The sequence below is a fragment of the Pyrgilauda ruficollis genome, unplaced genomic scaffold (assembly GCF_017590135.1).
Source record: "Pyrgilauda ruficollis isolate IOZ18807 unplaced genomic scaffold, ASM1759013v1 scaffold623, whole genome shotgun sequence".
In the NCBI taxonomy this organism is placed as follows: Eukaryota; Metazoa; Chordata; class Aves; order Passeriformes; family Passeridae; genus Pyrgilauda; species Pyrgilauda ruficollis.
Genome location: NW_024527967.1, coordinates 29,361 through 41,153, shown reverse-complemented (window position 1 = coordinate 41,153; position 11,793 = coordinate 29,361). Strand labels below are relative to the sequence as shown.

The window sequence follows — 11,793 nt, the reverse complement described above, 5'->3', positions numbered from 1 at the left end:
GTGAACTTTATTGCAAGTGTTTTTCCCAAATGGATTTGTCAATCCCCGAGCTGGTGTGCCCTGGATTGTAGCGCGGCCACTTCTTTGGGCAGCTGGGTGGAATCGAGGAGGGACAATAATTTTTGTTTACATCTAATTAGAGATCCCTGTTCTGTCATTGACTTCTTTCTTTCCATATGACTCCATATGGCATGGGCCATGCTCAAAGTGAATGTCAAGTGAGTTCCTACGTTTGCATGGGACTGTGGGAGTGGAATTGGGGATCTGGGCTGTGAGCAATAAGAGAGAGAAAGAAAGTTTCAGATCCCTCAATAGTACAAATATTATAGATGAAGGGGAAAAAGCAAGAAAAGGAGTGAGAGGTCTGGATGCCCAGGATGAACGTGGATGGAATCCATGGAGAAACAGACAATGGAACTCCAGTGAGGGTCTTTTCCAAGTGCTGGACCACAGAAGGAGCAGTGCCTGCAAAAAGCAGAAGTTGCAGGAAAGATCATCTGGCATATTGGGGCACTCAGTGAAAACCACACGCAGACACCCCTTTGGATGACCATCATGTACTATAAAAGGACTTCCAGAAAAAGGCAGACCTCCTGGCTCACACCCTGGCACTGCTGGCATTGGCTGTGCCCACCGTGGCCATCCAGGTAGTGCCCCTGGACTTGGCAGAGGACGCCTTTGATGACCGGTACGAGGGCTGTGTCCCTGCCATGAATGCAAAGTTGCAGGAGCTCCACAACTCCGAGTTACAGATCAATCCTGCTTTTGCCATGGGCTGGGTAACTGCTAGAGCTGAGTGGGAGTGGCGGGGCTCTCCTGTGTCCCCTCTGGCATCCCACTGGCAGGCCTTGGCTCTCATGACCTACACGTCGCAGGACGTGTACAAGGAGTTCAACGCCGCCATGCGCAGGGCCGGGCGCTCCCACCAGGAATACCAGGACAACTTCCACTTCAAAACGCTGCATTTCCTTCTGACCGACGCCCTGGAGACGCTGAGGCACGCTCAGAATGAGCAGTGTCACAACGTGTTCCGGGGCGTGCGTGGTGTTCGTTTCCAGGCACAGCAAGGCGACACGGTCCGGTTCGGTCAATTCACGTCGACGTCACTGAGCAAAGAGGTGGCTCTGCAATTTGGGACAGACACGATTTTTGAGGTGCGCACATGCCACAGCGCGGACATCCGTCAGTTCTCCATGTATCCAGGGGAGGAGGAGGTGCTGATCCCGCCCTTCGAGATGTTTGAAGTCAGAAAAGTCATCTGGGACGGGGAGAGGACATGGATCACTCTCTACTCCGTGGGGTCCTTGACCAAACACAACTGCGAGGTCAGTTAGGTGGACAGCACAGGGGACAGCCACTGGGGACACCCACTGTGGCCCTGGGGACACCCATGATATGGCACAGGGGACAATGACACTCACTGGGCATGGGGGACAGGGGCAACCACTGTGTTTGTGGGGAGAAGGACACCCAGTGCTGGAGACCGCAAATTTGGGGACACCCATTGTGGGCATGAGGGCAAGAACATCCATGACAGGGCACAGGGATGGGGATTCCCACTTCAGGGAAGGGACAGGGGCAGGAACAGCCCTGCCAGGAGAGGACAGAGACTGGGTCCCACATGCACCGACCCTGTCCCTCCCCACCAAAACAGTGCTGTGGGGATGGGCCCCGTGTGCTGGATGTGGCTGGGCCACAAACCCCACAGCACCCCCTGAACCCCTGTCATCCCCTGTCACCCCCTCTTTGTCCCCCAGTGTCCCACACCGCTCGTGGTGGCCCCTTCCCGCCATGGCCCTCCTGGCTCACACCCTGGCACTGCTGGCATTGGCTGTGCCCACCGTGGCCATCCAGGTAGTGCCCCTGGACTTGGCAGAGGACGCCTTTGATGACCGGTACGAGGGCTGTGTCCCTGCCATGAATGCAAAGTTGCAGGAGCTCCACAACTCCGAGTTACAGATCAATCCTGCTTTTGCCATGGGCTGGGTAGCTGCTAGAGCTGAGTGGGAGTGGCGGGGCTCTCCTGTGTCCCCTCTGGCATCCCACTGGCAGGCCTTGGCTCTCATGACCTACACGTCGCAGGACGTGTACAAGGAGTTCAACGCCGCCATGCGCAGGGCCGGGCGCTCCCACCAGGAATACCAGGACAACTTCCACTTCAAAACGCTGCATTTCCTTCTGACCAACGCCCTGGAGACGCTGAGGCACGCTCAGAACGAGCAGTGTCACAACGTGTTCCGGGGCGTGCGTGGTGTTCGTTTCCAGGCACAGCAAGGCGACACGGTCCGGTTCGGTCAATTCACGTCGACGTCACTGAGCAAAGAGGTGGCTCTGCAATTTGGGACAGACACGATTTTTGAGGTGCGCACATGCCACAGCGCGGACATCCGTCAGTTCTCCATGTATCCAGGGGAGGAGGAGGTGCTGATCCCGCCCTTCGAGATGTTTGAAGTCAGAAAAGTCATCTGGGACGGGGAGAGGACATGGATCACTCTCTACTCCGTGGGGTCCTTGACCAAACACAACTGCGAGGTCAGTTAGGTGGACAGCACAGGGGACAGCCACTGGGGACACCCACTGTGGCCCTGGGGACACCCATGATTTCCAGGCAGAGCATCCTGCCACATCCTGCACTTCAGGGGGACCTTAAAGGCTGGAAATTGGGATGTTCAAGAGGGGAAGGGCAGGTCCTGTCCCTTTGGGAGGGACAGTCCCCAGTGCCAGTCTAGGTGGGGGGGACCTGCTGGAGCACCTCTGGAGAAGGACCTGTGTCACTATAGGACACGAGACAACACGACACAGACACGCTGTTGCTCTCAAGGCAGGAAAGTTTATTTTCTGACTTTAACATTTATAGATTTCCAAAGGTGACAGTGGATTGGAGGGTGAAAGTGCCACCTCTCCAATGACACTGGACAAACCAACAGTCCATCAAGTTTCACCTCCTCCATAAAAGAATGCAAAACAATAAGTTGTTTACAGAAAGTGTGTGAGAAAGTTTGATACAAGAATGCAAACATCAGAAGGCTTAGAAAATCTTAAAAAATCAGGGCGACAGACCTGGTGGGTGATCAGTGAAGCTGGCTGTGTGTCTTGGGGCCAGGGGTGATCCAGAGGGTATTGGAAAGGGTGGGGCCAGGAGGTGTGGGATTGATCGTGCCCCTCTGCCCTGCCCAGTGAGGCACATCAGGAGTGCCGTGTCCATCTCAGCCCAGTGCCATGTCCAGTTCTGGGCTGCTCTGGACCCAGTCCTTTGCTCAGGATGACGCTGCCTGAGCTGGGAGGTTGGGCCAGGTGCCCACTCTGGGTCCTTCCAGCCTGACCCATTCTGGGATTTGGGGATTCTGGCAGCTGCGGTTCGGGAATTGTCCACAGGAGGGCAGCAGCGAGGGCGGTTTAAATCAGCGGCACTGCGCATGCGCGGCTGCCGGCTGCAGTTCCGGGTGCCAACAGCAGGCGGCAGCACGAGCTGCTGGCGCTGCCGAGCCCCGCCCCGCCCCATGGCGGCCCCGGGGGCTCTGCAATGGTTTGGGATGGAGCGACCTTAAAGCGCGGCCGGTGCCAGCCCTGCCACGGGCAGGGACATCTTCCCCGGGCCGGGCTGCTCCAGACACCACCCAGCCTGGCCTTGGACCCTTCCTGGGACGGGGCAGCCACAGCTTTGGTATAGATGGGCAATATGACGATTGACTCTTCCAATTGAGGGATGAATATTGCGTCTATTTGTTGATGCATGGTTATGTTATTGTAGTTGTTTGGACACCCACTGCTCTCCTCACAGTCCCCTTTCCCCCTCTCTGTATTGTTGCCACTGGACGGCCCTGGTTTCCAGGGCTGTCAGGGATACGTGGACGGAGGGCGTGTACCTGTGTCCCTGGGCATTGGGAATGGGAGAAGCTATTGCTGGGGAGGCGTGGCATGACAAAAACCTCACCTCCAATCAGACTGCAGGAAGGTCTCCACCAATAGACAGCAAGGAAGCGTCAACTGGCCGGCTTTGGGAGGGCTCAGGGATATAAAACAGAGCTTTTTTTTTTACGTGTATGACTGCTTATGCATATGTATTTGGCTGATTCAATACCGGAGGTATAAAAGGCAGAGCTGCCATTTTGTGGCTGAGAGTCTGGCTGCAGCTAAGCATAGCGCTTAGGATTCAAGTGGAACAACATTTTTGCTATCGAACATTTGAGCAGAAAAATTCACCTTGCCAGAGGTTTCCTTGCACAAAGGAGACACAAGAGTCTTGTAATTTTATTCATGAAAAAAGCGAGAGGCCACGGGGAATTTCCCCATGGGGTCTCTCAAATTGCTGGATGATGCAGCCTCCTTTTTATCCCGATTTCCCAGCCGTATCTCCCACTCCCCTTCCCCATTGGCAGAGGTATTCGGAAGGTGCAGACTTCCCAATCCAGCTACCGCACGTCCCCCTTGCTATGCACCTTGCTCTTCTGTAACACAGACACATGACCACTAAAATGAGCTTTAACTTCACCCTGAGTGGGGAAATCAATATTCCTAAGTGTGTTAAGTCTTTGTTCTTCTTCTCAAAGTTCAGGAGTTTCGCAGGACCTTGGCTGAGCTGCGGTCCATGTCAATGAGGAGCATTTTCTGAAACTGATAGTTTCTCCAGTCACTTCCTTATCTACAAGTCCCAGGCCTTAACTACCACCAGATCCACACAATCTGTTTGTAAAAAAACATTCCTCTTATTTCTTTCTAGGTTGAATTAATTGGGATGTGGAAATAGAGTTTGCTTGGCTTTAAATACTGAATATGTGGGAAAACACAGAATTTGGGCAAGAATGCAAATAAATGAATGTCCAAAGAAGTTGAAAGGGCAGTTAATGAAATGTTGGGGGGTGGGGAGTAGGTAGGATTTTCTTTTTCTCTTCTCTTCCACTTTTTCACCCAGGGAAAATGGCAGTGGTGGCCTCGGTAGCATTGGTTGCCTCTTTTCTCTGGGGGTTCTGGTGGCCTTGGTGATCGTGGAGACCACAGTGACCTTCGTTGCCTCGTGGCTCAGACAATCCTGGTGGCCACTGCCAGGGCTGTAGTGGCCAGGAGGAGCCCTCTGAGGTGGGAGGGGGCCCTGGGGATGCTCCTACCTTGGAGGAAAAAGCAGGGGATGAGTGGTCCATGCAGGTGAGGGGGTTGAAGGGGGTCAGAGAGGGGTCAGGGTTTACAGGGGTACGAGGGGGCCATGAGGGGGGATCAGGTTGGATGGAAGACCACGGTGGGGGGATCAGGGGGGCCAGGAGGGCCATGGGTTGTGTCACAGTTTCAGAGGGGTCAGTAACACAGGGTGAGGAGAGATGGGGCCCGTGGCTGGTAGGAGGGTTGGGGGTGACCAGTGGCTGGGTCCCAGGAAGGAGATTGGTGGTCAGGGGCCCATGGGTGCTTTAGGGATGATGGGGGGTCAGGGGGGACATGGTGGGCTTTAGGACTGACAGCGGTCAGGGTATATAGGGGGTGCCATGAGCAGGGTCAGGGGGGTGTGAGAGGGTTGGGGGGGTCAGGATGGTCCTGGCCCACCTGCATTGAGCACACAGGGCCGGTCCCCACAGAGCTGGTCTGCAGAGAGCAGGGACAGAGTCAGCACAGGGTGGTCCCTGTCTCTGCCCCTTTCCCCATCCCTGTCCCTGACCTGCTGTGGAAGGGGTGCTCCTGCCCCTCCCAGATGTGGGGGTCCCCATCCCTGTGCCATGTCATGGGTGTCCCTGTCCCTGCCCCCCATCACCTGTGGGTGTCATTGTCCCCCGTGCCTTATCAGGGATGTCCCCATACCCACAGTGGGTGTCCCTGTCCTCCGGGTTTTCCCTGTGATGTCATGTCGTAGCCACTCGCAGCTGTATCTGCTGAAGGTCCCGCTGGAGCGGAGCTGGATCAACGCCCTGTCCCCTTCCTGGGTGACACCCGTGACTTCGAAGGTCTCAAAGGGCGGGATCAGCACCTCCTCCTCACCAGGATTGGAGGAGAATTCTCGGATGTCTACGCCGTAACACGTCTCCACCTGGAACACCGTGTCTGTCCCAAATTGCTGAGCGATCTGTTTACGCAGCGATGTCGACGTGAATCGACCGAAGCGCACGGTGTCGCCGCGCCGCCCCTCAAACCGCACCCCGCGCACCCCCCGGAACACATGGTGACATCGCGGTCCCCGAGCGTCCCTCAGTGTCGCCAGGGCGTCGGTCAGCAGGAAATGCAGCGTTTTGAAGTGGAAGTTGTTGTGGTATTCCTGGCGGGAGCGCCCGGCCGCGCGCACGGCGTCGTTGAACTCCTTGTACACGTCCTTCATTGTGTAGGTCATGAGGGCGACGGCCTGGGCTGGGGACAGAGGGGTCACAGGGGGCCCCCGCCTCCACCACTCGGCCGCAGCCTTCACCCAGACCCGGGCGAACAGAGGATTCTGCTGGAACTCAAAGCGGTTGAGGGCCGGCAAAATCTCGGTCATGGCTCTTTGGCAGCCCCGGTACTGGTCATCAAAGGAGTCCCAGGCCATGTCCAGGGGCACCACCGTGATGGCCACGGTGGCCGTGGTCATTGCCAGCAGTGCCAGGGTCCAAAGCAGGGGATCCAGAGAGGGGAGAGGCCACCATGAGCAGTGTGGGACACTGGGGGACACTGGGAAACTGAGAGGACACTGCGGGACAGAGGGAACACTGAGGAACGTGGCAGAACACTGATGGGACACCGAGAGGATGCTGAGGGGACATGGGGGAGCACAGAGGGACATGGAGGGACACAGGGAAGGTCCCTCAGTCAGGGACGGGGGAAGGAGGGTGGTGTCAGCCCGGGGGGAGGGCAGCCTTTGCCAAGAGATCCCTGTACACATCCTGGGAGCCTGATCTCAGATCCTGGGGTCACTCCTGGATGTCCCCGTGCCCTCCAGTCCCTCCAAGGATCAAAATTTCACACCCACAGTCTTGAGTCCTTCCCCAGTGTCCCTTCACTCCCTCCCAGGACCCCAGTCCAAATCTGGGCATCACCCCCTGCTCCCTGCAGTGTCCCCCGGCCTTCCCATGGCCCCAGTCCCACTCCCAGCCCCCTGCCCCGTCCCAATGCCCCCCAAAGCCCAGCGAATCCCAGTGGCATGTCCCCCAGTGTCCCCCAGCTTCCCCCAGGATTCCAGTCCCATGTCACATTCTCCCCCAGGGTCCCCCACAGCTCCCCCCAGGGCCCTAATCCTGATACCACGGTCTCGTCTCCCCCCCCCAGGTGTCCCCAAAGGCCACCAGCCCCTGATACCGAAATCGGACGGAGTGAACTCCCTGATGGAACTGGAGGTACCAGAAAGGCAGAATTCTTTATGAGCTTGGACTCACAGCAGATCTCTCCTGGTCCTGCATGTCAGGGGGGACTTTACATCATAGAATCTATCCATCATACTTATACATATTCATCAAAATGCCCTTCCTACCTACTACAAAACCAGCACTTTTCCCGTAAATAATCTGCATGGCTCTGCCTCTTTTAGGAAATAATTTTTATTGTCCTGGAGAGTCATAAAAATGAGGTGTCAGTGTGTGATTTTTCACTGAGTGCCCCAATATCTCAGATGACCTCGCCTCAAACTTTTGCTTTTGCAGGCACTGCTCCTTCTGTGTTTCAGAACATGCCAAAAAACCCCTCACAGGAGTTCCTTTTATCTGTTCCACCACCGGTTCCAGCAACCTTTGCCCTGCTGTGTCACTGTGGAAGGCCATCAGGACCCCCAGAGAAACGTCCCATGTTCCCCCAGTTCCTCCCAGTCCCACTCCCCGCTGCTCACTGAGTTGCTGACACACCTCAGATAAGAATTGGGGTCCCCTATCGGATGACATCCCCGTAGGCACCTTCAGCCTTGGGGTGATCTCTTGGGGGATGGCTTCCCTGGCCTTGTTGGTGTGGCAGAAAGAGTTCTGGAGCCCTGGTCAATTCGCATCGACCTCGCTGAGCAAAGAGATCGCCCAGAAATACGGAACAGACACCATATTCAATGTCCACATGTGCCACAGTATGGGCATCCAGGCTTTTTCCTACGATCCTAGCAACTGTGAGGTGTTGATCCCACCCTTTGAGACCTTCAAGGTCACCAAAGTCGCCAAGAATGGGAAGAAGACGTGGGTCAGTCTCCGCTCCACTGGGACCTTTGGCAAATACAGCTGTGCATGGCTGTGAGGTGATGCCACACAGGACAGCCTGGGGCCATGGGGACACCCACCCACTGTGGCCTTGGGGACAGCCCTGATAAGGCACAGGGGACAATGAGACTCACTGGGGGTGGGGGACAGGGGCATCCACTGTGGTTGGTGGGACATGGACACCTGCAGCTGGAAACAAGGACAGGGATACCCAATGCTGGGGACAGCCACAGTGTACAGGGCACACCCATGACAGGGCACAGGGGCTGGGGACACTCCCTGAGACTTTGGGGACAGGGACACCACATGCCGGGGGCACCGAGTCTGGGGACACCCATGGTGGGCATGGGGACAGGAACGCACACGACAGGGCACAGAGATGGGGATCCCCACCTCTGGGAGGGAACACGGACAGGGCCATCCCTGCCACGGGACAACAGGGACAGGGACAGGGATTGGGTCTGGAGAGGGACCTGGGGGACACTGTGGGCGTGAGGGAGTGGCTTTACTGTTACCCCCTTGGCACTCCCTGATACCCCCTTGGCGCTCCCTGAACCCCCCATGGCACTCCCTGATACCCCCTTGGGACTCCCTGAACCTCCCGTGGCACTCCCTGAACCCCCCATGGCACTCCCTGTTCCCTCCTTGGCACTCCCTGACTCCCCCTGACCCCTGTCACCCCTAAGCCCACCATGACACCCCTGATCTCTGTAGTCCCTGTATCCCCCTGTGCCACCCCAGACACCCTGTCACCTCATGGCCCCCAACTCACCTGTCACCCCAACCCCCCCATTATGGCCGTAACTGACCCCTTCACTCTCCACATGTTCCCCCTCACTCCCCTCTTTGTCCCCTGGGTGAGAGCATCCCCAGGGACCCCTTCCACCTCAGAGGAGCCCTCCTGGCCACCACAGCCCTGGCAGTGGCCACCAGAATTCTCTGAGCTATCAGGCCACCGAGGTCACTGTGGTCACTGTGGCAATCGTGGCCACCACGATCACCACGAATCCCTCAGCCTCAAGGCTGCCACAGCTACCCTGGCCAGTGTGGCCACCAAGGCCACTGTGCACAGCCATTTTATTAAATAATTCTATCAAAAGAATTCCATTAAATAATTCTGATAAAGCTGGTGGAAAGATATAATTCTTCAGCAGGGCTTGATGTCACTCCCCACAGCAACACTCGTGGGAACATCTCTTTCTCTCCATCTTGAGGAGGATCCTTTGGGAGCATCGCCTTCCCAAGGGAGAATTCTCACACACATTTCATTCCCAGCAGGAATTGGGGAGGGGAATCTCTGTTTGAGAGGGGATGGAATAGAAAAGGTATTTAAGGGGTATCCCTGTGGGTGAAGGCACACTCTTGGCTGAGTGCGAAGACACACCTGGCCATAATCTTTGCTTTACTGTCTTTGTCTCCTATTGTCCTTTATTAAACTTCTTAAATTTTCACAGAAGTGTGAACATGTATTTCATACTTGGTGACTGTAGGACAAAACTGTCATGTCTGTTACAGAGCAATGCCTGATGTGCTTTAAAAAAATCCTTTTGGATTCAAAACCTTCACTGGCTGATAAAGAATTCCAGCTTTCTGATACCTCCACTTCCATCAGGGAGTTCACTCCAGCCAGTTTCAGCATCAGGGGCTGGTGGACAATGGGGTCATTTGAGACAGGCACACGGGCCTGGGATTGTGGACTGCGGCCATGGGAGGCACCAGGGGACATTGTGGGAGCAGGGGGTGACCCCTGCATTTGGGTTGGAGTCCTGGGGTGACACCTCAAGGGTCACAGGACTGGGAGTGGAAGTGGGGTCTGGGAGAGGGCCAGGGAGCACACTGGGGCTGGTGAGCGAGTGGCTTTAGGGATTTAGTTGAGGTTTGTAATCATCCCGGCATCACAAGAAGTCTTCAGAGGACTGGGAGCAGGCTTGAGTTCCTGGGGAGCCCTGGGGGGACATCAGAAGGGTAAACACAGGACTGGGACTGGGACGGGACTGGTGGGGCACTGGGGAGGTCAGGGGTTGTCCCCAGGGTTTGGGCTGGGGAACTGCAGAGGGGCTGCGGCGACACTAAGGGGGAAGGGACACAGGACTGGGAGTGGGCTCGTGGGGCTTGTGGGCACAGGAATGACACTGGGGGGAAGTCAGCAGTGGGGTCCAGGGGGGCATTGTGGCAGTGGGATTGGGGTCATGGGGCGCACTGCTGGGGGGTCAGGGAGTGACCCCATAATTTGAATCGTGGTCCTGGGAGGCCTCAAAGGGTTGAGAATATGAGACCATGGGAGTGGGATTGTTGTCCTGGGGGTCTGAGGGGCACTGGGGAGTCCTGGAATGACCCCAGGTTTTCAGATCTGCATTCCAGGATGTGTCCAGTTGTCTTCTCACTGGAGCTGCCCCCTTCTCCTGGGCTGGCCTCCCTCCCCCACCCCCACCTCAGCCCCTCACAGAGGGAGCCTTCCCATGTACCCCTGTGTGCCCTAATTGTCCCTTCAGTGTGTCCCCTTTTGTCCCCCAGTGTCCCACACCAGTCCCTTGGCTTCTCCCCTTGGCTTCTCCCCACCACGTCCCTCCAGGCTCGCACCCTGGCGCTGCTGGCAATGACCATGGCAACTGCCATTGCCAGAATTATTTCATGGAATTGTTTTGATAGAATCATTTAATAGAACTGCGTTGCACAATGGTCTTGGTGGCCACACTGGTCACAGTGGCTGTGGCAGCCTTGTGGCTCAGGGAGTCTTGGTGATCGTGGTGGCCACGGCTGCCACAATGACCACAGTGACCTCGGTGGCCTTGGTGGCCTGATGGCTCAGAGAATTCGGGTGGCCACTGCCAGGGCTGTGGTGGCCAGGAGGGGTCCTCCAAAGTGGAAGGGGTCCCTGGGGATGCTCCCACATGGGGGACAAAGAGGGGGGTGAGGGCTGCCAAGTGGGGAATGAAGGGGTCAGTTATGGCCATAATGGGGGGGTTGGGGTGACAGGTGAGTTGGGGGCCATGAGGTGACAGGGTGTCTGATGGCAGCATGGGGGGATAGAAGCACCAGGGAGGTCAGCGGGATCATGGTGAGTCAGGGAATGCCAAGGAGGTAACAGGGAGTGCCACAGGGGGTCCTGGCTCACTCCCCTGTCACCCCCCATGGCACCCCCTGACTCCCCCTGACCCCTGTCATCCCTAAGCCCATCGTGACCCCACTGACCTACCTAGCCCCTCTACCCCCCATAGCCCCCACCCACGACATCCTGTCACCTGTCACCTCATGGCCCCCATCTCTCCTGCCACCCCTAGCCCCCATTTTGGCCATTCCCAACCCGCTCACTCCCCACCCCTCTTTGTCCCCCAGATGGGAGCGTCCCTGGGATCTTCTGAGCTCTAGGCCACCAAGGTCACCGAGGTCTCTGTGGTCACTGTGGCAGCCGTGGCCACCATCATCACCAAGACTCCCTCAGCTCCAAGGCTGCCACAGCCACTGTGACCACTGTGCCCACCGAGGCCATGGTGCAAACAATTCTATTAAATATTTCAATCATAACAATTCCATTAAATAAATCTGACAAAGCCAGCAAAAACTGAGAATTCCTAAACGGGGCTCAGTGTCACTCCCCACACCAACACTCGTGGGAGCGTCTCTTTCTCTCAGCCTCAAGGAGGACCTTGGGGAGCATTCCCTTCCCGAGGGA

The 11,793-nt window shown here is 56.6% G+C and overlaps 3 protein-coding genes across 3 annotated transcripts; 2 read left to right on the top strand and 1 right to left on the bottom strand.

Moving 5' to 3' along the window:
• Window positions 1–191: 191 nt before the first annotated feature.
• LOC121362511 (NAD(P)(+)--arginine ADP-ribosyltransferase 2-like) lies at window positions 192–1,334 on the top strand. Its single transcript, XM_041484078.1, has 2 exons — window positions 192–218; window positions 570–1,334. The coding sequence occupies exons 1-2, from the start codon at window positions 192–194 to the stop codon at window positions 1,332–1,334; spliced, it is 792 nt and encodes a 263-aa protein (XP_041340012.1).
• Window positions 1,335–1,771: 437 nt separating this feature from the next.
• Window positions 1,772–11,676, top strand: LOC121362513 (NAD(P)(+)--arginine ADP-ribosyltransferase 2-like). Its single transcript, XM_041484082.1, has 2 exons — window positions 1,772–2,532; window positions 11,457–11,676. The coding sequence occupies exons 1-2, from the start codon at window positions 1,792–1,794 to the stop codon at window positions 11,487–11,489; spliced, it is 774 nt and encodes a 257-aa protein (XP_041340016.1). The 5' UTR covers window positions 1,772–1,791; the 3' UTR covers window positions 11,490–11,676.
• Window positions 5,020–7,346, bottom strand: LOC121362514 (erythroblast NAD(P)(+)--arginine ADP-ribosyltransferase-like). The gene is made up of 3 exons (XM_041484083.1): window positions 7,323–7,346; window positions 5,832–6,640; window positions 5,020–5,107 (listed from the first exon to the last, which is right to left on the bottom strand). The coding sequence occupies exons 1-3, from the start codon at window positions 7,344–7,346 to the stop codon at window positions 5,020–5,022; spliced, it is 921 nt and encodes a 306-aa protein (XP_041340017.1).
• Window positions 11,677–11,793: the final 117 nt, after the last annotated feature.

Bases quoted from the DNA above. Each gene is read 5' to 3' on its own strand.
- LOC121362511 (XM_041484078.1), top strand. From the start codon at position 192: ATGGGCCATGCTCAAAGTGAATGTCAA. The intron at 219-569 runs GTGAGTTCCTAC...GTACTATAAAAG, and splicing joins ATGCTCAAAGTGAATGTCAA to GACTTCCAGAAAAAGGCAGA.
- LOC121362513 (XM_041484082.1), top strand. From the start codon at position 1,792: ATGGCCCTCCTGGCTCACACCCTGGCACTGCTGGCATTGGCTGTGCCC. The intron at 2,533-11,456 runs GTCAGTTAGGTG...TTTGTCCCCCAG, and splicing joins TGACCAAACACAACTGCGAG to ATGGGAGCGTCCCTGGGATC.
- LOC121362514 (XM_041484083.1), bottom strand. From the start codon at position 7,346: ATGCAGGACCAGGAGAGATCTGCT. The intron at 6,641-7,322 runs GTGAGTCCAAGC...TCTGTCCCGCAG, and splicing joins AGGACCAGGAGAGATCTGCT to TGTCCTCTCAGTTTCCCAGT. The intron at 5,108-5,831 runs ACATGACATCAC...CTTTTTCCTCCA, and splicing joins TACAGCTGCGAGTGGCTACG to AGGTAGGAGCATCCCCAGGG.